Below are 27,870 nucleotides of genomic sequence, written 5' to 3'. Positions count from 1 at the left end.
CACGTTTCTTGTATGGGAGCCCCACTTAAATATTCAGACAGATAGACAGCTTACCCTTTGGGTACGGAACCCTAAAAACATGACTACTTAAAAATACCTAAAGGTTAGAAATTAGTTCTGATAGAGACTACTATACCTACCTCAATTTTGGATTCTCTGGACGCGAAAAGTTTAACCTGTCTTTACTCTCTAATGTGACTTGCGAAGCCAAACTTGGTTTGATAAGAGGATTAACATCTAGCCATTACCTATAACATAGGGCTTTTGATACACGTTGTATACTTTCCATTGGAACATATTTCGTTCGTCAGACAAGTCGGTGAAATTTGCAGATAAAATATTTTATCAAAAATTAATTTAAAATAGCCTTGACCATATTTCTTTAGGCAATCCTATTTATTTATGTTCAGGAACATATTTTTTTTTCATAAAATTTATGTTTCATCCGTCAGACGTATCGGTGAAAGTCGACAATATATAACGTATCTTAGGCTAAAACCTATTTAATAGTAATTTTTTTACTTAAAATCATCACTGTATAAAAAGCTTCCTTCAACCCCTGAAGGTATCGGAACTTTATTTACTTACCTACCTAAATATTTTGTAATAATCTTACATGTCAACGTAATTAAGCTAGCGAAATCACGTGAAAGATGTTGATCACATATATCGTCCCACTAGTGTTTCGCTTTTACATCGAAGACGAATTATAACATATAACATCTCAAATGTAAATAAATCCTTCAAACAATTTAAGACACTTGGGCATAAGAAGGAAATTATATATAATATAAATATAGGAACTTAAAAACTCACTTTCTTCTTCATTAGTCAGGTCAGGTAAAAGTGATTATACCTAAGTCTAAGATTATGCATAACGTCATTGTGTGAATTGGATTATGTCGGGCGGCGTTGGGCAGTTATTATTTAATAATAGAATAGATAATTGTGGTAAAATCCATATATATTTCAACAGTTCATTCAGTGCACAAATAAATATCCAGTACAATACAGACACTTAAATCAATTTAAATCTAGTTAATAAACATTAGAAACTCACGAAAACATTGCAGCTCACTCACTCGGTGCAATCATACAAGTTTAAGTAAATTGTAATAAGCGTATTATATGAGGTTGCACAGATGACTAAAATAATAGATATGCAAAGTCGTTGATATGGCGCTACACATTTAAATTTAAGGTGTATTCGGTTAATTCAGACGGTAAAATCACCCATAATTCCATCACATTATTAGAGTCCATTTTTGGAATTACCCGGCTTTTCCGAACTTTTACGGAATACACCTTACTCTAATTCACAAACAATGGCGATTCTATCTCTATTTTAGTTAATTCCGTACGATTGCATTGATGACTGCGTGATCGATGAAACAGCAGAATATTAGCTAACGCTCTAGAATCGGCGGTTATTATTATTAAAAAAACCGGCCAAGTGCGAGTCAGACTCGCGCACGAAGGGTTCCGTACCACTACGCAAAAAAACGACAAAAAAATCACGTTTGTTGTATGGGAGCCCCACTTAAATATTTATTTTATTCTGTTATTAGTATTTGTTCTTAAAGCGGTAACAGAAATACATAATCTGTGAAAATTGCAACTGTCCAGCTATCACGGTTCATGAGACACAGCCTGGTGACAGACGGACAGACAGACAGACAAGACAGGCAGCGGAGTCTTAGTAATAGGGTCCCGTTTTTACCCCTTGGGTACGGAACCCTAAAAAAGATCTATAATGCAACTAGTGCAAGTTCCTCTACTAATTTGTCAACAAAATATTCTAGTGAAATTTTAATGGGTTTGGAAGTAAATAGTTCTAAAAATCTGTAGTCTAATGATTGATATTTCTATGGATTTGGCATATCTATTTTTAACGGTTGCAGCGCCATCTCCGTTAAGCTTTGCGCGTTTTAAATTCTGACTTTAAATGTCTATTAGTGTAATAATCTGTGAAGGCAGTGTTTGTTCAGAAGTCCAGGATCTTGAAGAAGTACTCGACCTCGAGCAGGCCGTCCTCGGGCAGGTCGCTGCAGTGCACGCCGTTCTGCACCTTGGTCACGCCGAGCTTGGCGCGGAGCGTGTGCGGCCGAAGCAACCGAGCGATTTCCTGACAATTATTCCTTGTTCATTTTTCATTTCATTTAGTTGCAATTATGATTACATTGTTTTACTAAATATACAGAATTACCTAGATACATCAACACATAGGGAAACATTATTTACAGTGTAACGGATTCTTCCTTATTTGCAATAAAGATATTGAGTACAGTTATTAGACATGTCAAAAACATTATTTTACTGAAGTCAGCCATTTCTCATTAGTCATTATATAGGGCGCTGTGACTGATGTGAGTATTGTTACCATGGACGAATCAAACAAGACCGACATTGCTATTGGCGGGTCTGCCATCTTGTGGCCTGAATCGGAAACAAACATTTACATTGAATTGACACTTCACGCCAAAGCAAGTGTTCCTGTGCTGTCCCCTACAGTTTATGCACGCTCCCTATACAAAATCGCATTCCTTTATAATATTGAACGGAAGTTGAGTTACTTTGAACTATGTGAAGAACAGGTCGTTTCCTATGTTCATAATAATAGTACAATCGGATTAGGTCTAACCTCGAAATCCTTCCAAAGTTATGAAATTTGGTATGTATGTTAATTAAAGGTCTTTTTTTCATGTCCACACTATTTCACATATGGGGACCTCGAGGAATCGCAGCCATCTTGGAACATGTGTATCATTCTGGAGAAATTTGCGTTTTACTCTAAATCTACGTTCTCTGTGTTCTACCCAAAAAAGTCCTAGATATCTTTGCGGAAAAAATTCATCTTGTTATAGAAAATAATAGCTGAATCCAGATTTAGCGCTTCTACCATTTCAGGGGATATTCTCTTAATAGGAAACTTGTAGGAATATGAATTCCACTTTTGTCTATACATTTGTACACGTTATACCCCAATATCAACATTTTACTCGACTGCGACTTAAACAGAAAGTAGGGTTATGGATGTAAATACTGATAATCAGTACACCCTGTAGTTCTGGATACGCAAACAGGGATCCCTGAAATTGTAGGTGTCAAATTTTGTTACTGTCACTATTGTTTAAACCCCATTTAAGACCTAAAATCTGTTTTTGGAGTCACATTTTTAAGTCCTAAATATTTTTCCACCATTTATTTTAGTAAATTTGTATTGCATAGAACTCGTGTACCAATTATGGATCCACTGATGTCTATTTCATTGAAATCCACTGAATAGTTTAAGCGCTAGAAGTAAAAATATGATTTAATATTCGGCATCCTCTCAAGGCGGCTGTATTGATTTTTCGTTAATAAAACAAGTGTAAACAGGTTTTGAAGGGCAAGAGGAATCTACCGATACGTCATTTAAAAAATTCGTCCAGTATCCTGAGATACAGGGTGTACTGATTATCAGTATTTAAACCCATAACCCTACTTTCTGTTTAAGTCGCAGTCGAGTAAAATGTTGATATTGGGGTATAACGTGTACAAATGTATAGACAAAAGTGGAATTCATATTCCTACAAGTTTCCTATTAAGAGAATATGCCCTGAAAGCGTATAAGCGCTAAATCTGGATTCAGCGATTTCTATAACAAGATGTATTTTTTCCGTAAAGATAACTAGGACTTTTTTGTGTAGAATTTAATAAGCTTTAATGTTGCCTCACACCATATTTTCATAGAGAACGTATATTTAGAGTAAAACGCAAATTTCTCCAGGATGGTACACATTTTCCAAGATGGCTGCGGTTCCTCGAGGTCCCCAAATGTCAAATAGTGTGGACATGAAAAAGAGACCTTTAATTAACATACATAGCAAATTTCATAACTTTGGAAGGATTTCGAGGTTAGACCTAATCCGATTGTACTATAACTCAAGTTGCGCTCAATCAATTAAAAATTCTTATTATATAAAATTACCGGATCGGAAGGGCCAACCAATTTCCGGAATTCCACTGGTGTGTTGACGGACTTGTCCTTCGCTTGCAGCTCCATGGCCACGCATGCCCCGCTCGACAACTCCTCCACCATGCCCTGCAAAATGTAATATATATTAATTACACTAGGTAATTAGAGTTTTGAATGATTCACGGTTAGTTTCACTAGACTTATATTGACCGGGATATAGACCGTGATTACCTTTTGTATTATTTGTGAGCTCCCGATATTTCGACGCAGTTACATGCATCATGTTCACGGGTGACTGAAGATAGCGGGTGGGTGTCAAAGTTGTGTAGACAGCGCTCTGTCTACCCTCATTCTTGCGCGTCGGCTGCGTTCACTTTCAACGTTACTAACGGTCGCATTCACACTTGTTGGTCCGGTCGCGTTCACACTCGTTGGTCTGTCCAAACACACTACACTCACGGTGTCACTACGCGTGTTTGATTCGGATATCACTGGTTTTTTACACAAACAAATCACAGGATTCCACACATTTGACAGTTTAAACCCATCTTCACGATTGAAATTTTTGTATTTGTGAATTTCAACGGCTTCTCTTACCAATCTTGGTATATAGTGGCGTTCTGTCGAAATGACCTTGGGACTATGCAACTCGATCCAGTGATTTGTACCCGACTCAAGGAGATGCTGAGCAATAGCTGACTTGCGAACATCATTGTTCTTGACCGCAGCAATGTGTTCTTTAATTCTGCAGGCAATAGTGCGTTTGGTCTGCCCAATGTACGAACTACCACAGCTGCACTCAACTTTGTATACACCAGGTTTTTCCAGGGGAAAATTGTCTTTAGGCGACCGCAGAAATTGTGCAATTTTCCTGTGCGGGGTGAAGATAGTTTTTACAGAGTAGTTATTTAGTATTTTTGATATCTTGTCTGTCACACCCTTGACGTACGGCATAAACGCTGGCTGTCTCTCAACGCGATGAGTGAGGCGCTTGGTTTTTGTGTCCCGCTTGTCAATGTTAACTCTGTAGCCATTCATCATCAGGACACTCTGAACATGGTTCAGCTCCTGGTTAAGATCTGGTTAATTTCAATCGTGAAGATGGGTTTAAACTGTCAAATGTGTGGATTCCTGTGATTTGTTTGTGTAAAAAACCAGTGATATCCGAATCAAACACGCGTAGTGACACCGTGAGTGTAGTGTGTTTGGACAGACCAACGAGTGTGAACGCGACCGGACCAACAAGTGTGAATGCGACCGTTAGTAACGTTGAAAGTGAACGCAGCCGACGCGCAAGAATGAGGGTAGACAGAGCGCTGTCTACACAACTTTGACACCCACCCGCTATCTTCAGTCACCCGTGAACATGATGCATGTAACTGCGTCGAAATATCGGGAGCTCACAAATAATACAAAAGGTAATCACGGTCTATATCCCGGTCAATATAAGTCTACACTAGGTAATGTTAAATTCACTCATTCAATGGAATTTCTACTAAACGTTACTGATTCTAAAAATGGATGGATTTCTTGTATTTTGCGGGGTGACAAGCTAATATATTTCTGTATGGAGTAGCGACATATCAAGGAACAAATAGGGGTTATAGCACGACTTAATTTTTTACTGAAGGCCCGCAACTCCGCGCCAATCAGGAAGAATTTTGTTAACCTGACTTGGGCTCTATACTTCTGGAACAGTAGACGAGTAGAGCGATCGGGCTGTGTGGGAGGAAGGTATAGCCTGGGGATAATCCAGGACCCTTCCGCGTCAAGCTTGAAATGACTACAGCACGGAATACTCCTACTGAGTTGGCGCTCCTGCGAGATCAGTTGAGCGATTCAACCTGATCTGGGTGTGTTGAGAGTGGGAGAATCAAGCTAATGGGAGTTTTGTCGCTGGTTCACTACACCTACACCTAGAATAACCGAGAATGTTCCAGCAAGAAACTCGGCTAGGCCCGACGACTGTCGGAGTGAAGATCCTACAAGTCAGGAGGCAAAAAGACATACGTGGTCGCTCCGTAACACAAACAGACGTTGCAGATAACTGCAGACATCGGATTCTATGGGGTAGAATTCATTGACAGGTAGGGGGTTCCTATATCGATAAACTCAATTATCGATGCTTTCTCTCATGTATACTAGTGATCGCTCCAAGTTTAGTTTGTAAAAATAAAATTGTGTAATAAAAAGTGTATTAACATGAAACAAAATAATAACTGAATTCCGTTCTTCTTTATTTTAAAGGGATTTTTGAAACTTCACTCATAGTCTTTTTTTTTAACCTAGCGATCATATAAAATAGGCTTTGTGTAAACCTTATCATAATAATACTTACAAATAATATACCTACAGTTACAAACGAAACTGGGGGCGATCACTAGTATTAGGGAAAAAACTCGATAATTTAATTTATCGATATAGGAACTCCCTAGCTGTCAATAAATTCGGCACCGAGCTTGTAATATAATATTACCTTATACTCAGGCACGATGCCCTTGTAGACCTCATAGAACTCAGCAGCGTTAACCGTCTCAACGATTAGCATGTTGAGAGCGGAGACGTCAAAGCCCGCGTCGGCGATGGTCTCGAGCGCGGCACCGAGCTTGCCCTCGCGCACGGCGTGCGGCTTCACCACGCACAACGTACAGTTGGACAGCGTCGCCGTGAGACGCAGGCGCCCGCTGAAGAAATATGCTACGTCCTAAAACACACATTTTAAACAATAGGGTTGGCCGGTCGAAGTATTTTACAGATCGCGCCGGCATAGGTTTACCTCTCAGTCCCAAGAAGTGTCAAATTCATGTTTTTAGGGTTCCGTAGCCAAATGGCAAAAAACGGAACAATTATGGATTCGTCATGTCTGTCTATCTGTCTGTCTGTCCGTCCGTATGTCACAGCGACTTTTTTCCGAAACTATAAGAATTTTCTTCAAAAATGATATTGAGGTTTCTAATATCATTTTTTTCTTAACTGAATAGTTTGCGCGAGAGACACTTCCAAAGTGGTAAAATGTGTGCCCCCCCCCCCCTGTAAGTTCTAAAATAAGAGAATGATAAAACTAAAAAAATATATGATGTAAATTACCATGCAAACTTCCACCGAAAATTGGTTTGAACGAGATCTAGTAAGTAGTTTTTTTTAATGCATCATAAATCGTAAACCGCAATTTACCTTTCACTCACGTTTCACATAAAAAATACATTGTTTAAATTGTGTAATGTACGGAACCCTCGGTGCGCGAGTCCGACACGCACTTGGCCAATTTTTTGGATTCTTATGGTCCATTAAGCCAAACCTCATAGTATCAAACTAGACACAGGTAAAACCTATGCTGGTGCCATATATACAAACCTTTGAGAGTTGACAACCCCATTGAAACTTGGGGGTCGATATTGCACCACGTCCGTAGGTAGTTACCCACCGCTGTGGTGCTAAAAGTGCAATAAACTTGGCAGCTGTACTGTTCTCTCTGAATCTCACGGCTGATCGTCACTGCGAATAATATGCTCAGAAAACAATCTCAAACAGGCGCTCCCCAGCGCCTCCAGACTAAAGACATCGGGCCTTCTGTCCGTGTCTGTTCATTTAATATAGAAGGTATAAGTCAAGCAAAATCCGGATGCTTAAGCAGAATAGTTAACGACAACAAAGTAGATATAATCCTTTTGCAAGAGACCCACGCCGCGGACCCTACACAGCTCTCACGACGAGGGGCTATCCCGGGATACCAAATAATTGGAGCTACTTACCACGGAAAATATGGAACTGCCACTTATGTCAGAACACCGTTAATGCCAACATCTGAATTGATAAGCTCTTCTAGCAACCCCGATAACATAGAAACCACAATCATACAGCTTGGCGAAACGAAAGTGTGCAACGTGTACAAACCTCCGAATAGCCCCTGGCCAGACCCGGCCCTTCCAAACCTCGGCCACCCGGCACTCTACACAGGCGACTACAACAGCCACCACACTTCCTGGGGCTATACGACATCCGATGACAATGGTGAAAAACTTTGCCACTGGGCTGATTCCATCAACGCCTTGCTAGTACTTGATCTAAAGAGCAAAGGCACGTTCAAGTCTGCCCGTTGGGGAAAAGAATATAACCCTGATCTGGTATTTAGCTCCCTGGACGAAGAAGGCGAGCCTTTGCCCGTAAAACGTACCGTGCTTGGAGACTTCCCAAACAGCCAACACAGACCAGTGCTCGTCCAGGTTGGACTGAAAATCCCAGTCATCGAATCATACCCAGTCCCCCGTTGGAACTTTAAAAAGGCAGACTGGAAAACATTTGCTAACAAGCTCGATGATAGCATCCGCTGGATCCCTCCGCTGCCAGAAAACTGTGAGCGCTTTCAGAAACTCATCTTAGCAACAGCCAAGAAATGTATCCCCCGTGGCTTTAGAAAGAAATACATACCGGGCTGGAACAACGAATGTGAATCCGCTTGGCACGAATATAATAAAACCGGAGACCGGACCTGCGGACACTACTCATTAAATCACTAAACGAAGCCCGACTCCGGAAATGGGAAGACACAGTTGGAGGTTTGAATTTTACGCACTCCAGTAGGAAAGCATGGCACGTCCTGACACGGCTAACCGCCGGGATCAATAGCCACGAGAATTGTCAACCTGTCTAAAGCACCGAGCCACAAGTTACATACGAAGAAAATTCGCAAGGAGCTTAAAGATCTTAAGTCAAAGATAACACCGAACAACGCCTACAGTGGCCCAGTCACAGTAAACGAGATCATAGCTGGCATTAAACAGGTTAACACAAACAAGGCCTGTGGTGCTGACGGCATATTTCCGGAATTCCTCAAATACTGCGGGAGCAAAACCCAAAAATGGCTTGCCAACTTCTACAGCCATATCATCATCACCGGCAAAATACCAAGCATCCTGAAACGAGCCAAAATTATAGCGATACTCAAACCGGGAAAGCTGGCAGACAGTGCGGACAGCTATAGGCCTATAGCTTTGCTAAGTGTCATCTACAAGCTACTGGAAAGGGTCATCTACAACCGCATAGCTGATACTATTAACAAGGCTATACCAAAAGAGCAAGCTGGTTTCCGGCCGAATCGTAATTGTTGCGATCAGGTTCTCGCACTCACCTCGTTCATAGAAAGAGGCTACGAAGGGAATCAGAAAACATCGGTAGCGTTCATCGACCTATCGGCCGCGTATGACACTGTATGGCGTCAAGGACTCCTATATAAGCTCATCAAGGTGGTCCCGTGCCTAAAAATCTGTAAGCTTGTGGAAAACTCACTCACGAACAGAATCTTCCAAGTCCACCTCGGTAATTCAAAACTTTAAATAACGGTCTCCCGCAGGGATCGGTGCTTGCCCCGCTGCTATTTAATGTGTACACCCATGACCTCCCTGCAACGGACTCAAGGAAATTCGCATACGCTGACACGACATTGCCTTAGGTGCACAAGACCGGGACATTAAGACAACCGAAGTAGCGTTAGAACAAGATCTACTGACTATGAATGATTATTTCTCCCATGGCGACTATGCCCTAACGCAAATAAAACCGAGGTATGCTGCTTCCACCTAAACAACAAGCTAGCAAACACCGAGCTGAACGTGGAGTTTATGGGAAAGGCACTGAAACACAACCCAAACCTCAAATACCTAGGTGTCACCCTAGACCGAAGTTTAACCTACAAGAGCCACCTGAACAAAACTGCCGGGAAACTGAGGACCCGTAATAATATAGTCCAAAAGCTGACCGGAACAACCTGGGGAGCCAATGCTGCGTGCCTCCGAACAACTGCTCTCGCGCTGGTCTACTCTTCTGCAGAGTATTGCTCACCTGTGTGGATTAACAGCACCCACGTTTCAGCTGTTGACACGCAACTGAACCAAACCATGCGCCTCATCACAGGCTGTATACGCCCTACACCTACCTACTGGCTACCTGCCCTCAGTAACATCGCCCCACCTCAGCTACGCCGGGAGCAGTGCCTTTACCGCGAGCTCGATAAGCTACGTAGAGACCCAACTTTACCCATCCACGACGATGTGCTCACCAAGACTGATCGCAGGCTTAAGTCACCACTAGCTAGGTTAAACGACATGGACCCCCTGTGGAAGGTAGAGAATGCCTGGCTCAACGAGTGGCAATCAAATAAGGCGCCAAACGACTTCTTCGGACTAAGCCCCCGTACTAGACCTCCAGGTTTCACTACCCAACGACGTGTCTGGTGTCTGTTGTGAACCGCTTCCGAACTGACGTGGGTAACTCCGCATACCACAGGAATAAATGGGGATGGTGTGAATCGGCGGCATGCGGATGTGGAGAACCGGAACAAACTATCCGTCACATGGTGCTGGAATGTCCTAACACCAAATTCGGTGGCAACTTGGAAGAGCTCAAGACCTTGACTGGGAAAGCCGTGGATTATTTTAAGGATTCTAGTTTTAAATTTTAATTTTATAATGCAGTGACATGTAGAGATATGCCATACGATAAATAAATAATTGAAACTTGGATTTTGTTTTTTTTTCTAATTGTTAGTAATTGCCTTAAAAGTTATTTTGAACTATTTAAACTACTGCAGTATGTGTCTCACCATTAAATAGTATTAATAGATAAATACCCAACTAGCAAATTATGTCGTGAAAAAGACAGCATTACCTACGTTTCTCTTTCAGCTATTTGGTCGAGATAGATCTGTAAAGGATCGAAAGAAGGATCTGAGCACGTTCTCTCAACGCGATTTCGGCGCACTTCTTTCAGCTTTTTAGTGCTGTAATGTAAGTATCGTAGGAATAGCCAAATAGTTGAAAGAATATCGAGTAATCGCAACTCGAATGCTACTTATCTATATCAATTTCTATGATTGTCATCAGAATCTCGTTCATTCGACTTATTTGGCGTAATACCTATAGCAGCGCGGTTGCAATCACTCGACTCTTTGGTCGTGAGAGCGCAAGTATTACGGCACTCATACAACATTGACCGTGACGGTTGTCAAATTTCAGTCACAGAAAATAAAAGTAAAAGGTAAAGTATTTGCTCATGATGTTAAACTTTACGCCAACCACAATATTAGCTAACTCTTGACGACACTAGGTCGTATGCTCGTATGTCTTACTTTCATGTGCGAAATGAAATTTTTCATCTACATTTCTTAAATGTTAGTTAAAATTTTCATGGTTCGCAAGATTTTTCAGTAGAAAATTAGTCAGAAATAATATTAATTTAAAAGTTAATATGAATTCGCCATTTTGTCATCTCACTTGTCATCCTAAAAGCCTTCACTCAGCTTTTTAGTGCATAAGTACTGTAAAAGATTTCAAAGAGCTTTTATCCGACTATTAAGCTGTATGATATAGCCGTCAAACAGTGTTATCTCAACTTCAATATTCAAGTCGAAAGAAAATCTTGCAGACAGCTATTATATGACTATTTTGTTGAATGAACCACTTTTATTCAGCAATTGTGCTGTAATGTAATAACCGAATGTCGAAAGATGGTGCTCTAAAAGCTAGTTTGACGACAAATTAGCAGTTTGGTAATTTTTGTACAACCTTCATACGACATACGGTCGTAAGAAGGCGATCGAGAGATAAGTACAGTCAAGTGTAAAAATATGGGTGCACACATCATACTCAAAAATATGTCCCATAGCTCTTATGTCAGCAAATTAAGAACTATGGGACATATTTTTGAGTAAGTTATATGCACCCATATTTTTACACTTGACTGTACTTATCTCTTAGGCTTTTGATAATGATAGATCTTTCACACAACTGTTTTTGGACTTACAGTCGTAAGATGTAAGCTTATACGACTTAGTTTGCTAGTTGGGTAGCTTCAAACATACCAAAACAGGTAAGTTGTCTGAAGATTAAAATAAATAATACAGAAATATTATGTTACAAAAGCTTAGTCCTGGTAGCTGCTGTCTCAGGATGCCCTTTGTCCATAATCATTTTGACATTGGTATTTACCTACTGGATACAGTTAAAAGCCTCCAGAGGAGCAGTACTCAACATACGGTCCACCAGACGATCCTTGTAACTATACATAGATACATAAACCTTGCCAGCCCGATGTCACCTTTAAGCAAATTCATCTTATGGCCCGGGGCTACAAGGCCTCGCCTCCCTGGTAGATGTAGGGACTACCTCTTAATCTAAGTAAATAATTGGCAGTACCTATGTATAAAATACATAGTTCATAAACTTTGGTGGCAACCTAGTTTGTCTGACAGTTTTTATACATTTGATTTTTACCTTATCTTCACATACATAAAGTCTCTTTTACTGTGTACTCTGGTGACAAATTTCTGTGTGCTTTAGCATATGTCTATGTTGTAATAACCACCTGCGAATGTAAAAGCTATAATTTTATTAATCATACCTCTAAAGCATGTTCTGGAGTTGGTGATGCATGCACACAATTTCTCACAGCATCAGATCCATAGAGGGCTCTTATAGTACCAGGAGCAGCCCTCAGCGGGTCCATGTCACCCAGGCATTCCTTACATGCTGCCACTGCATTGTTCCCCACTAACTCCAGCCCTATTACTAGTTGCCCTTCCAAATATTCCATTGTAAATCTGAAAATATAAATGACCCTCACAATTTCTCATTGCTAGTCCAAGGTGACCCAGAGATAAATTGGGACACACAATGGCAAAGCAGTAGTTTGTAACCTTTGCAATATTGTCACCCTTGTAGCCTAACTGGAGAGATTACACCCCTAAATAAAAATAAGTTCAAGCCATAAATACAGTCGCCATCAGATATATCGGAGCGGCCAAGGTGCTCAAAAATATCAGAACACGCACCTAGCGCCTTGACAATAGAGGCATGTTGAGATATTTGTGAGCACCTTGGCCGCTCGGATATATCTGATGGCGACTGTACAAAAAACAGGAACTAACTTACGGTAGAACCATGAACCGTGTTATGTTTATACCACAATGTGGTTACCTCATTTAAATTAATTATGTCTGTAAACTGTCTCTCGAAATATGAAGAGGCCTGAGCCTCAGCTTTGTATACCAATAAATATTACTTGTTCCAGGCCTCTGATGTCTGAATGAGTTTTCCAGAAAAATAGTATGGACCTCTATGACTGTTTTGCTCTAAGAGGATATAACCAAACGGAGTAGCCATTAACAGGCACTCCCCTATGTCGAAAATAGTCGGCCAATGGTCATACACAATGTATGGACTGACATTTATCTGACATGGCTATTTTGACATTACATATATATTTGGCGTTCCCCTCCCCCGCAAAAATTGGCAGACTTTTTTGTACAGCAAATTACAGACGTGGTGGCTCCGATTGGTTATATCCTCCTAGGTTTTGCTACTATAACCTTGGTCTAACATTCAGTAATAACAATATACTTATACTATAAGAACTTAATAAAACTTACGCATATGTAGGATCCGTAAGCATATGTCTATAGATAAAATTTATGTCATCAGCAGTTAGGCGAGCTTGTTTCATTTTAGAAATGCGTAGGCCATGACCATTCAATTGTGTGACAATTTTTCCAACAATGTTAGTTGGTATAGGTTTGATCATAGCAAATGTCCTGGAACAGTAATGAGTATTTAATTATTCAATTTGACAATATAAAGAGGATGGTATATAACAAGATTTCCGAGTTATACTTACACTTCCATATCTTTCTGTAATTTTTTTCTGGTATCTTCGCAAGCGAAATCTACTATTTTAATAAGGCGTCCTAAAATTAACAGAGTACCACCAATACAAAACTTATCTAAACTAATACCATTTACTTTTACCCTTCGGACAAAGGTTTTACAAGTTTTCAAATCAAACATTTCTACGGTATCGTCGTACGGAAAATAAAATACATTATATCGTCGTGTTACGCTGGCTTGGCTGTCGTACCATTCGCCGACAAACGAATATTTGTCTTGGTAGGCCCCTTCCTGCAAGCAGAACAAAAAGTCCATGGAAAAGAACTCCACATAATCTACATCAAACATGGTTATAAAAGAGAGTATTCACCATTATTTATTGAGAAATAAAATTCATATCTAAAAGTGAACTTTTCATATATATAAAAATAAACCGAATGAACGTTAGCAGCTTGTAAACATTAGCAATGCCGTTCCGTCTTCAAACTTCAAAAACATTAAATGAAAAACAAGTAAAACAACCTTGACAATTGACATGTTTGCTTGACATTAACGCTGCTAATATTGCCATTGCATAAAATATCATAAAGCCTAGTTCGGACTACGTTAGTATAGTTTGTCAAAGGACTGTATTATTTCAAACATAGACAGAGAGAATCATACTATCTTTATCTTACACTAGTACTAGCACCCGAAAGAAAAGGATGAGTATAGTTTTTTTTGTTCTTATTTACTGCCAATGAGGGCTATCGTTTTTTTACTCACCAGTTGGCGCCTCTGTTGATGGTGGTCCAAAAGACTAAAGAACAGCTGTCAGTCATTGAAGTGATAAGTGACATTTGACATTTCGAACTATGGAAAAGACCACCATCTACACTAGCGCCCCTAGCGGCGAATTCATACGCGTTAGCCCTCATTTGGTTTGACCAACCAAAGATAGATATAACTCCGTAATAGATGGATACAGTCTAAGGAAAAAACGTGCCTCAAAAATCAAGAAAATTTGATTCTCGTTCAGAGGGCGCTACTAGTTTTAGCCTACAGTCGTATAGATGGCGTTGACGGTTTCGTTTATTATTTAACAATTTTAACGCATATCAGTGAAAGAACATGGGTCAAAATCATAAAAATAATTAATGCAAATAAAAAAAATCATTTATCTATATTTAAATACATTCTATCGTATTTTTATAAATCTTCATTTTTAGTTTTAAAGTGTGTCGACAGATGGCAGTGAATTTACTGGGGTTACAAAATTTACTATGACAGTACCGCTCTAGTATAAGTTACTCTATGGACCAACTATAATTTAGTCGAGTCGCGAGTATTTGTGACTGCATGCCTAAGGGTATGCACGCACGAGCAACTTTTGTCGCCGCGACTATTTTGTCACTCACATCAAGTCTATGGGCTACTATGGAAGTGCGCACACGTAGCGACGTGACTCCCGGGAGACTTTTTTGTCCGCGGGTTCGGTGACAAGCTCGCGACGAAACTTTCTCCTTCCCTATTGGTTTCAATGCAAGTGCGCGCACGGGCGACAAATAAGTCGCCGGTTGACCATAGGGTCTACCGCGAAGTACGTTCGACGTGTTGCCTCTCTGTCGCACTTGTAAATTCGTAACAGGGGTAAGTGTAACAGGGATGCAACACGTCGAACGTGGTTCGCGGTAGGCCCTCAGAAAGTCTCCCGATTGTCACGTCGCTACATGCGCGCACTTTCATACTTACCCATAGGCTTGATGTGAGAGACAAAATAGTCGCGGACACGAAAGTCGCTCTCGTGCGCGCATCACGAGCAACTTAGTCGCATGGCGATTTATTCGTCGTAAAGAGATAAATAAATCGCCTGGCGACTAAGTTGCTCGTGCGTGCATATCCTAAAGGATCCTTATGCCCCATGTGCAGCAACCCTTTAGGCATGCAGTCACAAATACTCGCCCAAACAAAGAATATAATACTTACTCGCCACTGGACATACGACTAAATTACTAACGTAGTCCAAACTAGGCTTAACTGTCATGGCGTGCTACACGATCGGATAAAAAACGTCTACGTCACTTAGGACTTTTTAGAAGTAGGCAGAAAGGAAAAGTGAAACTATGACAAGGACAAACAATAATAGAGCTTTCTCTGCAAATACTGAGTTTTTTTTCTCTTTATTTAAGAGCTTGTCACCGAGGTGAACATGTCGCTCCATAGAAAACAGCAATATTTCTTACAATTAACTTAATCTATTAACAATATCCTTTCGTACAAGCTGCAGTAGCGCCATGGCGGAGTCTGACAGAGGAGCAGCCAGAACGCTATTGCAGCCCCCGACATCAAACATAGAAATACTGAAAGTTCCATTAGAGCATCTCTATGGACGGTATAGAAAGGACCACAATCTCTTATGGCAGAACTATTGCAAAAGTGACCAGCTTTCGGCTGTAAATAATAGTTCCTAATCTCTCCGGTGGCGCTAGTTAGGCTCTGGGACATGAGTATAACATGAACCATAATATAACCCGACCATATTACGTAGGTTGTTTTTTGGTAGTATTTTGGTGTATGGTGGCGCCGCCTAATTACTGTTTTTTGATGGACACTTTTCGTACATAGAGATTTGGCTCCTTTATATAGTCTCCATGAGCATCTCGTTCGGTCATCTCCCCCCTCCCCATTTCATCTCTATATTATTGTCTCTATGTAAAGCTCCCTCCACACTCGTGCGCGAATCGCGGCGCGAAGCCGCTAACGCGAGTGTGGAGTCGAGTTCGCAGATTCAAAATCCAGATAATCTTGGTAACTAATAATAAACTGTAAAGTGGGAACTAAAGATAAAACAGCAATATGATCACAATGCCAAACTTGTCATAGCGACGTAAACTGTTTACTTTTCCTAACATTTATTTCTCTTTTATTTATCGTCTCTCTGCTTTAAATAATAGGAAAGCGTGTGTACATAAAATGGTACGATTTAATATTAAACCAGAGGCTATGTCTATGGAGATACTTTACGTAAAAGATGTCGTGTGTTGTCAGAAGTGTTTCAGTCAAGTTTCAACATCAACAACATAGAATATTAAAACCTTTATTAATGAGCACCATCAGACTAGTACATAGAAAAGCACTCCGTGTGCTTCATCAGTTTACCATTTACATTTTAGATTTGTGCGTATGAAAACTGTCACCTATTAGCATTGAACTACTATTAGGGTATGCACGCACGAGCAACTTAGTCACCAGGCGATTTATTTGTCAAAAAGAGACATATAAATCGCCTTGCGACTAAGTTGCTCGTGATGTGCGCACGAGAGCGACAGCAACACAACTTTTTATTTAATTGCTAGCGTGCACGAGCAACTTTTGTGCGCGCACTTGCATTGAAACCAATAGGGAAGGAGACAGTTGCGTTGCGGGCTTGTCTCCGAACCCGCGGACAAAAAAGTCTCCCGGGAGTCGCGTCGCTATGTGTGCGCGCACTTCCATACTAACCCATAGACTTGATGTGAGACAAAATTGTCGCGGAGACAAAAGTTGCTCGAGCGCGCATACCCTTAGCTGTTATTTCATAGTGGTCGAAAGACCTCATGCAAAGTATGGTTAATTACGAGTTACACTAATTGGCGCAGCGGTGTTCAAAACATATTATTGGACTACCCTGACGTCCCTGACTGATGTGTAATAGGCGCAAGTGTAGGAGTGTAGCACTATATTATGGGTATCATATATTTTCATTAAACAGCGCCATCTAGTATGAAAAATTAAAATTAAAAAATGTTTATTGAGTTTACAGCATGGGATGGGATCTTCTTTTAAGCATTAGATATGCTTGTGACAGAAAACCCCGCTCTTCCGAAATCGCTAGGGTATAAAACATTATGTTTGTGTCTTTAAATCTAGTAGTTAACACTTAAATCTAAAACTATAAATTATTTTATACTATATATACCTACAGTAATACAATAGGGATGATGACACATGTTGAATTTTATAACAAAATCTAGTAACATAGATAGCAAATGAGCAATTTATCACAATAATGTAAAAATAATATATTTCATATATATCAAAATTTAAGTAATTTTTTTACTTTCAAAAAGGAAAAAAGTAAGGGATTCCTTACATTTTATCCAAAAAAAGATTGTATAGCAACTATATACATAAACGCAATATTTCACAGACAAAAACGCAATTTTCTTGTTTTGTCCGTACATTCAAAATGGGCTCTCAGTGACCTTGACGTCACGTTCACTTATCGTTTTCTTAGGAGCGTTTCGCGAGTGAAGTAAGACTGTCGGACTTTGATTATCATTTCTGACTTTCCCATATAGGCATTTGATCCTAAAAATAAACCTGATCGATTGATACCATTTTACTGAAAATTTGTCATCTAGCCTATTGCCAATGGATGTTTTTGTCAAACACGCATTTGCTCACGTTTACGACTCTTCCGTAGATATTCGTTTTTACTTTTAGGTTTTCGACTACTTTGATAAATATATTTTTCTATGCGAAATGTACGACGAAGAAACTGACACCATGGTGGAATTAGTCCTCAACTTTTTTCCTCTTGATAATTCCGTTCAAGTGATTGATCCTCAAAAAGGCAAAAACCTACTTCGTCGAGTCCAACTGCCGACGCTTACAATGGAGATGCTACAAATAGGCAATATTGTTAACATATTTGCTAAACTGATTCTTATACGAGATTGCGCTCCCATCACGAAGCGAACTTTATTCAATAAAATGGAGAGGTACAGTGATTTATAAAATAACTACCTATTTTGTAAGTTGCTACAGAGATATGGTTTCATGTAAATTCAGGGCGACGTTGCATAGAGATCTTTACTTTCTTCGGTAAGTTTTAGCGTTTATATTATTTTTTTATGAGACCGGCCTTAATCATAATCATTTATTCAATGCAATCATGGTATTTTACAAAGGAGTCAAGTCTAATCAAGTACAAACATGGACCCTACTAGGGTGTAGCAGTTCCCATATAAATATGTGGTTTTTCATGTTTCACTTTTGGGTTAAAGTAACCCGACCTGACATAGCTAGTAAATAAACAATATATTTTTTGATATAATATTAATTTATTTTCCCTTAGTACATTCGCTTTCATCAAGCCCGGCCCTCCGAGCGACCACGGAAAAATTCTGACTTACATAATGAAAAAAGGCTTTAGAATCGTTCGCATGAAAAATGCCAAAGTTAGTAAAGAATTAGCCATGGAACTTTACCAAAACTGCGCCGGAAGCGACATGCTACCGTAAGTGGATATAAACAATTTTCTAACAGGCTACAATTGTGTCACTTCTAATACTTTTCTTCGGAATACCTAGTAGTATTTAAATCTTACTTAGTGAAAGCGAATATAAGAAAAGAACTCTTCAGTTACTTCGTTGTGTTGTTCGGTTCATCTTCGCAAATTGCGGGCATTTTTCTCTTTTACTCCAATTAAGGTGTAATTAAAGTGATGGAGAATGATGCCCGCAATTTGCGAACTTCGGTGTTCGCGGTAGACCGTCTGGGGTGCCCAAGAAGGCACCCGCCTAGGCGCCCCAGGTACTCTTACTATTCTATTTTTCATCAATTTTCCTTCATATCATTTTCTTAAGATGGCCTTAAATACATTACTCTATTTGCAGCATCATAATAGACTACATTACCTCCGGCGAGGTCGTTGGTTTAGAGCTGGTAGCTCCAGAGGCTGTGAAATACTTTCGCTCTTGCTTGGGTGCTACGGATCCTACAAAAGCCGCGCCCGGGACCCTAAGATACCTTTACGGTCATAATACTCTAAGAAATGTGGCACACGGCTGCAATACTCGAGAGGATGCCGCAAAGGCTAGTGCGATTTGTATTCTTAGAAAGAAATAAATAATACCTACACTCACGTAACCCAAACTCATCTAAATATAACGGATAGGGACCCACGCTTGCTGTATTATTTGCAGAAAAATTTAGGTATCACTTTCCACCTATGACCGATCGAAGACCGCGGCCCTCTCTGGGGCTGGAGACGGTAGCATTTCCTCCCTCTTCGTACGGAGCTGCGGAGTGCGAGCAGCGCAATCTCATTAAGCGCTCGTATCTGCGTACGAAGAAATTTGAAGAAAAAAAAACGCGGCACATGAGAGGTTTAATAAGATAAGCCTAATGAGGGCAAAGTTGTTGATTCACTCCTCGTGGCAATATTGATTCCCGAGCAGTAAAAGATTCCGAAATTGAACCAGATCAACCAGAAGGAAGCCTATAAAGTGGTTTTGGTATAAAAGTGGAATCTAGAGCGTTGCGAGAGTTTCAAGGCACGAGGGTTAAACAAATTTTGCTACCGAGTGAAACACAAAAATTTTCATCACACCAAGGCGAGGAAAATACTAACTGTAGAACGTTACAAATCAAATCCATATTAACGCTAGATATAATATTTGATTATCATTCAAAATCATCACTTAAAAGTCCACCAGCCAACATGTGGAATTAACTCAAAATTTGCATCAAATTTCTTTGCCACTCTTGTGGATAAAATGCTACTTTCTCATCCGTTTTTGAAGAATGAAAAATTTTATATGCGAAGGAACTCTACTGTTAAAAAACTTGTAGGAAACACAGTGACTCAATCGATAGTCAATCCTCCTTTCACCGGTTTTTCCTTGTAATTGCAGATAATAGACTGGTTCTTCGGCCAAGAAAACAATCTCCCTAAAGTACCTTATCAAGCAACTCTCAAAGATTGCACATGCTGTGTAATTAAACCACATGTATTGACCGATGGACATCTAGGAAATGTTATCGATCGAATAAGTACCTCGGATAACTTTTATATTTCTGCAATGGCGATGTTTTCAGTAAAGGTTCATGATGCAAAAGAGTTCTATGAAATATACAAAGGAGTCTTGCCTGAATATGAGGTGTGTTTAGAGTATATAACCAGTTATTAGGGGAAATGTATGTACCTTCCCTTATAGTTTCTGATTTACCATAATGTAGGTAGGTACATATAATAATTATCTGAATTTATTCGCCACGGATTACATTTGCAGGACATGTGCATTCATCTCACAGAGGGTAAATGCGTTGCTTTAGAAGTAAAGTGTAACAAACCAAACATGAACGTTATTCAAGAATTCAGGAAGTTTTGCGGACCGCGAGATCCGGTATAACTTTACTTACTTACTTAACTATTTTGCGTGTTTTATGTTGTTCAACAATGATCAAAACTCATAATCATAAAATCTCTAAATGTCCTTAAATTCCTTCCGATTGTTATCAAAATCGTAACACATTTTCCGAAAACGATCCTATTGAAGAAGTCAATAATACAAGGTTTCTGGGTATAATAATTGATTGTAACTGTAACTGGAGGAAGCCGGTGGATAATGTCTGTTCCAGAATAAGTAGTTTTGTATAGGTATGCACTCAGGAGGATAGCAACAACTATCTCTGTACAAGCAGAATTAGTTGCATATCATGGGTACGTAGACTTGACTCTCCGCTACGGTGTGGTTTTATGGGGAAACAGTACAGACAGAGACCAGGTAGGTATTCCTTGCGCAAAAACGCTGCATTAGAGCAATTTTTGGGATGGAGCAATTAGACTTATGTCGTCCAATTTTTATTACATCATCATCATCATTTTAGCCTTCAGCCGCCCACTGCTAAGCATAGGCCTATCTTCGTGTACGCCAATTATCCCGGTCCTGGGCTAGTCTCATCCAAAAGTGTCCCGCGATTTTTCGAGCGTCATCCACCCAACGAGCCAATTTTTATAGATAATGGTATTCTCACCTTCCCTTGCCTGTACATTTACTTCATTATTCGTGCACAAATATAAAACCCAGTTTATGGAAGTACAACAGCTACGACCCCGTCAAGTCCGGGAGCAATACAAGCACAACACAAACTATTTATAAGCCCGCGGACCCCGCGGTCAAGCTAGCACATTCCTCCGAAAATGCGTACTGTATGTGTAACCATTCATAATAATAAGTTACCGGACATGTAACAGGAATGTAATTTTAATAAATTTAAGAACTTAGTTAAACAATGGCTCATACACACATGTTATTACAGTATAAACGATTTTCTAAATGACACATTTTATGTATAATTATTTCAAAATGTAAACTATGACATGTTAATCTCACTTTAATTTTGTTTTTTATTGTGATTGTTTGTGTCGTCCTGAAAAGTATTGGACGCCTGAAAAGGTAGAGTTTGGTGAGACTAGTAGTAGTAGCAATATAATCTTAATTTAATATGTAACCCATTCTCCACATACATTTCATTTCATTATCTCAGTAGGTATCTAATACTCTCAGTAGGTAGGTAGAGTATAGAACATTGTAACTAAGGAGTCAAACTTTTTTTATTGTTTGGGGGATCAAGACGGCTTCCAATAGTTCCAATAGATTTCAAAGCGCTGACATAAAAAATAAAACGAATACAATATTTACATAGAACTGAGACATCACTTACCTAATCTTGATGCGAGGCTGCTGCTCTTGAAATCGTACAAGTTGGCCGACTATCTTTTGTTGCAATTTGAATCTTCTGGCTTTTAGTATTAGTAATAAGCGGTATGCCGCTATTTGAGAGCTTATAATAAAATACATACACTGAAAGTGCTTCTTTATATGGATTCCACATAGGCACATAAAGTACCACTTTCCCACACGTAGGTATGCGATAAAGCAAGTGGGTCCCGGCGCGCCGTAGGCCTGGGCTGGCGGTGGAGGCAGGACAAGGTAGGAGCATGAGCTGTGTCACTAAAAATTGAAATATTATTACCAGTGTCTCGAAAGAGAGCACACACACACACACACACAAATGTAGATATAATAAGTAAATAGATACGAATTAAAATGTCGTTGAAAGTTTTGTCTATACATGTCTGTTATTGTGTGTGTCCTCTTTCCATGGTGCTATTAATGCTATTATAATACCTACCTATTCAGGCGCGGATCCAGCCCTCAAAAAAGGTTGTGGTCACAGCCACCCGAAAACCGAAAATCGGCCAAGTGCGACTCAAAGTTCGCTCATAAAGCAATTATGAGTCATGAATGACTTTTGAATTTGATTACCTATTTCCTTTTTCCTGCGCATCAGGACTTTGACTTTGAATTAATTCAGAGCTGATTTCGTCCAATTAAATAGTCAGTTTTGATTAAATTCCAAATCAATTTCAATCAATCTTTTTTTTTGTTTCCTATACTAGCCACAGCTAGTAAACCAATAGGGACACTAAACTGGGCGGTGTCTTGACGGTGTCTCGGAAATTGTAGTGTGACCAGCAAGTGACATGCACCAGGCGAGACTTAATTTACAACTACTGAACCGATTTGATGAAATTTCGGCTACTTCAAATGATATCAAATTAAATTAAACGCTAGTATACATTTTACATTAAATAACTTTATTTACAGTTAGATGCTAAACCGAACCGCATTCTACTCTTCTTTGAAATGAATCTTAAATGTAGGTATACGAATTTGGTAAGCAATTATGTTTGCTGTAAATTATTTCTCATTTTGAGTAATTTGAAAATAGGATGTTGAATTTTATCTTTAAAAAGTTATTACCATGTTTTGCACCAATCATAGAGGTATGATTGGCGGGTAGTCGGGTAGTCTATTTTTTTTTCATAACAAAACTTCTAAGATCTTCATAAATATCCTTTGACATCCATCAAGTTATTATACGTACATGAACTAAAAATAGATAATTAGTTTATTTTTTTTTACTTAAATAGAAATTAAAGATAATGATCATGACTGATGATTAGTAATATAACTACTCCTTTTTAACCAATATAATTCAGACAAGTTGGTTTAAGTAGGAACTTTAAAAAAAAATATAGGATTTTTTTATGTAAATAGGTATAGTGCTACAACACTATACCTATTTACATTCCTATAAAATTTTATTATTAATTTGTTTTGTTATTGTAACGCGTCTTATAATAAACAGCAATTCTCTCAAATCTTAAATCTAGTAATTATTGCAGAAATAAATACTACGTGCAAAAATTAATCAGTGGTCTGCTTCATACATATTTATTTGCAATGATTCAGTTTTGCACCACTCTCTTTGTTTACAATAATTTTTTGCAAAAAAATATTTGAGCCAATCTGTTATATACTTATGTATACAGGGAGTCATTCGTATCGAGGTTATGAAAAAGTAAGAATTTTACATTTTAGCCTTTTGCGTAAGTAAATAAATGAATAAATATTATAGGACATTCTTACACAGATTGACTTGAAGTCCCACGGTAAGCCCAAGGAGGCTAAGTAAAAAATCATAAATGATAGACAGCTAATTTGTGGACTACTTAGTTGTCAGAGCTTTTCATAATCTATAAGTTGCATTAAAAGCAATTAAGTCATGCTAGACTATAATCAATATATATCTATTTATTACATTTATTACTAAGGTACTACTTTTGACTCAGTTTTACACCTTTACCTACTTTCCAAAGTCAAATTTGAATAGGCTTAAGAACTTAAGATAAGAAATATTTTATGTTTATACCGTATTTTTATTAGTTAATTAGTACATTTCTAAATAAACGAATGTGCTATACTTCCAAAAAAGTGTACGAACATTTTACGTGACAGCTGTTCCATACAAAAATGAACTGTCATAGGCATCATCATTGGACGCGCGAGGTAACGAGGTATAACTGTGGGAGCACCCAAACGTAAGTTTGATTTTGCTATTTAAGTATATACTTAAATTACAAATTCAAGCTTACGTTTCTTTTTTGCGAAAACGCTGATTATTTGATCTATATCTAGGTTCGTATCTTTATGTATATTCAGGAGAGCTAGCCCGGATAACCTTTCCTCTGCCATTGAGGCCCGCAACCAAGATTTTACTCTGCGAAGAGTAGAAAAAGATCTCTCTGCGGTAGCAACGCTAACCGGGAGAGTTGCTAATATTTGTAAAAACATTTTGATGTTAGGGTACAAATCTTAGATAAATAAGTAAGCATAGAGTACTCCATATACCAGTTTCCTTACTTAATATATAGTATGGTAAAGTTTGAAAATTACTAATAATACATACGTATTATGAATCATTTTTAAACTCCCTTGAACCTAATACTTAGTAAACGTAGTTACGCTTAGCTGACTTATTTCCCTATAGTATGAGGTATTCCATTACTACTCAATCGACCACTAAATATGTAGGTAAATTATTTTATATTTGACTAGGTACATAAAGAATCTACCCAATTAAAATTTTTAAATCTAAATGTTCAGTCGAGATAGCATGATATACCTATTGCACAGCTGCGTGAGTAGTTGTAGGATTTAATTTTCAAGATATTTACTTAGTCATTGACTAGAAGACGCCAAAAAACCCCCTCAAGAAAACAAATCACACACAACACGAAATATCATAGGTACAAATAATAAATCGATAAACAATGTAGGTAATGAATATTTTATTGGATAATTTGTAACTTTGTTTTATTATAAAAGTAATATACATAGAGTAGCTTACTTACACGTCGAGAAACAATCAGAGCGATAAATTGCTCTGATTGTTTAGGTAAACCCTGGCCGAAATGACCAAAAAACAAAGTTAAAATAAAGTTACAAATGATATATAGAGTAGGGCATTGCATTAGAGCGGTAAAATAGCAATAATTTCATTAAAATAACTTACCATTGTGTCGAAACAACAATCACACTATCACAGCTATTTTACCCTGACTGACATTAACAAAAAACTTTTCAAGAATGGCGGCTTGCCTCGGAACTTTTGGCATTTTGGCGGGAATCTACATGTGCATGCATACAACTCAATACACTCTTGCTTTTAAATTAGTAGATCTGTCTATTGTCTATGGTCTGCACGAGTGCGCGCTTCCAACCAGTAGTCATCTCTTTTTTTCTAATACATATTCATGCGCCAAAAAGAAACAGATAATATGTTGTAAAAATGTGACAAAAAGTATCACCATTTTTGTCTATGGCTCTTTGCTGCGTTCCGAATCACGCACGATTCATTGTTTTTATTTTTTATTTTATGAAGGCCTATCGATCTCAATATACCGTGAAAGTGTAAAAAAGGTTGTGGGCATGCCCATCTTGCCCACAACGGTGGATCCGCGCCTGTACCTATTCCTACCCATTACGGCAACTTAGAATTTACTCTATAATTTTAGCACAGTGCCTAGCCGAAAATAGTTATTTGTTTTACAAGGTCGCAAAATTGTTGTTTAGCCGCTCGTGCTAGTATTGATACCCGAACAAGCGAAAGAATCCAAAATTGAACCACGAGCGTAGCGAATTGTTCGAGAAGTTGAATCTTGAGCGTTGCGAGAGTTTCAAGGCACGACGTTTAAACAAACTTTGCCTCCGAATGAAACACAAAAAAATTTACCACACCAAAGCGAGGAAAATACTAACTATGAAATACCAAAAAAAATTTTAACCAAATCAAATCCAAATGAACGTCATAAAAAATTTACTTATCATTTAAAATCATCATTTAAAAGTCAATTCTACCAGCTAACATAAGGAAACAACTCAAAATTCGCATCTGATTACTTTGCCCCACATGTGGATAAAATGCAACTTTCTCATTAGATTCTGAACAAGCAAGAGAGAGGGCCTCTACCTACTTAGTTTTTGAACAATCATGGTGTGGTGAAAACATAATTTCTGTCAACCTTTTCGACGCCGTGTCATACACAAAAGCTGTCACTCGGACGCCACGTCACCGAAGTGTCAAAACTGAAATTGAACTTTATGCACATGCACGTAGGTCTATGGTGCTTTGTGGTCTGTGACGGATTAATCAGTCTTTGGCGTTGGACCTGCGGTGCCGGTATATCCGTCATTGGCATCCAAAAGGTTAATTCTCTCAAGTTCTTTCTAATGCTAAAAATACACAAAATACCACAATCGTTTAGGGACAATTTTGTAATGGATTAGTAAGAAAACGTAATCCTCCTTTCGCTTTGCCATAGTCGGGTAAAATAAAAACAGTACCTAATAAGAATATTGGTTTCATTTTAAATTGTATACTATACCATCCCTAAAAATTTCTGGTGATCCAGGAGCTGTGTCGCCAGCTGTACCCAGACTCCCTAAGAGCGCTGTATGGGATAAATGATGTGCACAACGCTGTACACTGCACTGACTTGGATGAGGACGCGGAGTTGGAAGTGGAATATTTTTTCAAACTCTTGGCCAATATGCACGACTGATTTGCAACTTGATATTTATGGTGATACTTTGGTATTAGTAATATATGCTTGTTTGTTACCTGTCATATGTTTTTTCTGTTCTTGGTTATCCCGACTTTATTTTCCTATACAAAAAAGATGGTTCTGTCCTGTTTATGCAGTTTATGAAACATGAAACACTAAACAATAGCTTTGGTGTGAAAATATTATGTAAGTAGAGTTTTGAATGATTCACGGTTAGTTTCACTAGACTTATATTGACCGGGATATAAACCGTGATTACCTTTTGTATTATTTGTGAGCTCCCGATATTTCGACGCAGTTACATGCATCATGTTCACGGGTGACTGAAGATAGCGGGTGGGTGTCAAAGTTGTGTAGACAGCGCTCTGTCTACCCTCATTCTTGCGCGTCGGTTGTGTTCACTTTCAACGTTACCAACGGTCGAATTCACACTTGTTGGTCCGGTCGCGTTCACAATCGTTGGTCTGTCCAAACACACTACACTCACGGTGTCACTTCGCGTGTTTGATTCACTGGATATCACTGGTTTTTTACACAAACAAATCACAGGATTCCACACATTTGACAGTTTAAACCCATCTTCACGATTGAAATTTTTGTATTTGTGAATTTCAACGGCTTCTCTTACCAATCTTGGTATATAGTGGCGTTCTGTCGAAATTACCTTGGGACTATGCAACTCGATTCAGTGATTTGTACCCGACTCATCTTATTTCGAGGGTAGACAGAGCGCTGTCTACACAACTTTGACACCCACCCGCTATCTACAGTCACCCGTGAACATGATGCATGTAACTGCGTCGAAATATCGGGAGCTCACAAATAATACAAAAGGTAATCACGGTCTATATCCCGGTCAATATAAGTCTAATTATGTAAGTAGTTAAATATGTAGTAAGTAAATTGCTTGTTTTGTCTGCAGACAACTTTTAATATTGTTTTGGTGTGGACTGATTACTATGACTTAGCTGAGAATATTAACCTTTATAGGGCACTTAGGGCCACTTGCACCATTCACTAACCCGGGGTTAACT

General features: G+C 38.9%; 2 protein-coding genes across 3 annotated transcripts; one reads left to right on the top strand and one right to left on the bottom strand.

Annotated features, from left to right (window-relative positions):
* Positions 1 to 949: 949 nt before the first annotated feature.
* On the bottom strand, positions 950 to 27,159 carry LOC134755779 (nucleoside diphosphate kinase 7). 2 transcript variants are annotated; one of them, XM_063692378.1, is made up of 8 exons: positions 27,096 to 27,159; positions 22,226 to 22,376; positions 13,625 to 13,905; positions 13,380 to 13,541; positions 12,353 to 12,551; positions 6,435 to 6,662; positions 3,971 to 4,084; positions 950 to 2,125 (listed from the first exon to the last, which is right to left on the bottom strand). In XM_063692378.1, the coding sequence occupies exons 3-8, from the start codon at positions 13,792 to 13,794 to the stop codon at positions 1,985 to 1,987; spliced, it is 1,014 nt and encodes a 337-aa protein (XP_063548448.1). In that variant the 5' UTR covers positions 13,795 to 13,905; positions 22,226 to 22,376; positions 27,096 to 27,159; the 3' UTR covers positions 950 to 1,984. The 2 variants fall into 2 exon arrangements, with proteins under 2 accessions (XP_063548448.1, XP_063548447.1); XM_063692377.1 differs by lacking the exons at positions 22,226 to 22,376; positions 27,096 to 27,159 and adding an exon at positions 13,985 to 14,140.
* Positions 15,888 to 26,898, top strand: LOC134756205 (nucleoside diphosphate kinase 7-like). The gene is made up of 7 exons (XM_063693034.1): positions 15,888 to 15,959; positions 18,079 to 18,356; positions 18,713 to 18,874; positions 19,254 to 19,452; positions 20,274 to 20,519; positions 20,652 to 20,765; positions 26,684 to 26,898. The coding sequence occupies exons 1-7, from the start codon at positions 15,888 to 15,890 to the stop codon at positions 26,831 to 26,833; spliced, it is 1,221 nt and encodes a 406-aa protein (XP_063549104.1). The 3' UTR covers positions 26,834 to 26,898.
* Positions 27,160 to 27,870: the final 711 nt, after the last annotated feature.

Source organism: Cydia strobilella, chromosome 3 (assembly GCF_947568885.1).
Source record: "Cydia strobilella chromosome 3, ilCydStro3.1, whole genome shotgun sequence".
Classification (NCBI taxonomy): Eukaryota; Metazoa; Arthropoda; class Insecta; order Lepidoptera; family Tortricidae; genus Cydia; species Cydia strobilella.
This window is presented reverse-complemented; position numbering and strand designations above follow the sequence as displayed.

Bases quoted from the DNA above. Each gene is read 5' to 3' on its own strand.
- LOC134755779 (XM_063692377.1), bottom strand. The intron at 4,085-6,434 runs GTAATATTATAT...TACATTTTGCAG, and splicing joins GCATCGTGCCTGAGTATAAG to GGCATGGTGGAGGAGTTGTC. The intron at 2,126-3,970 runs GTAATTTTATAT...AATAATTGTCAG, and splicing joins TGGTTGGCCCTTCCGATCCG to GAAATCGCTCGGTTGCTTCG.
- LOC134756205 (XM_063693034.1), top strand. From the start codon at position 15,888: ATGGCGGAGTCTGACAGAGGAGCAGCCAGAACGCTATTGCAGCCCCCG. The intron at 20,520-20,651 runs GTGTGTTTAGAG...TTACATTTGCAG, and splicing joins GAGTCTTGCCTGAATATGAG to GACATGTGCATTCATCTCAC. The intron at 20,766-26,683 runs GTATAACTTTAC...CTGGTGATCCAG, and splicing joins TTTGCGGACCGCGAGATCCG to GAGCTGTGTCGCCAGCTGTA.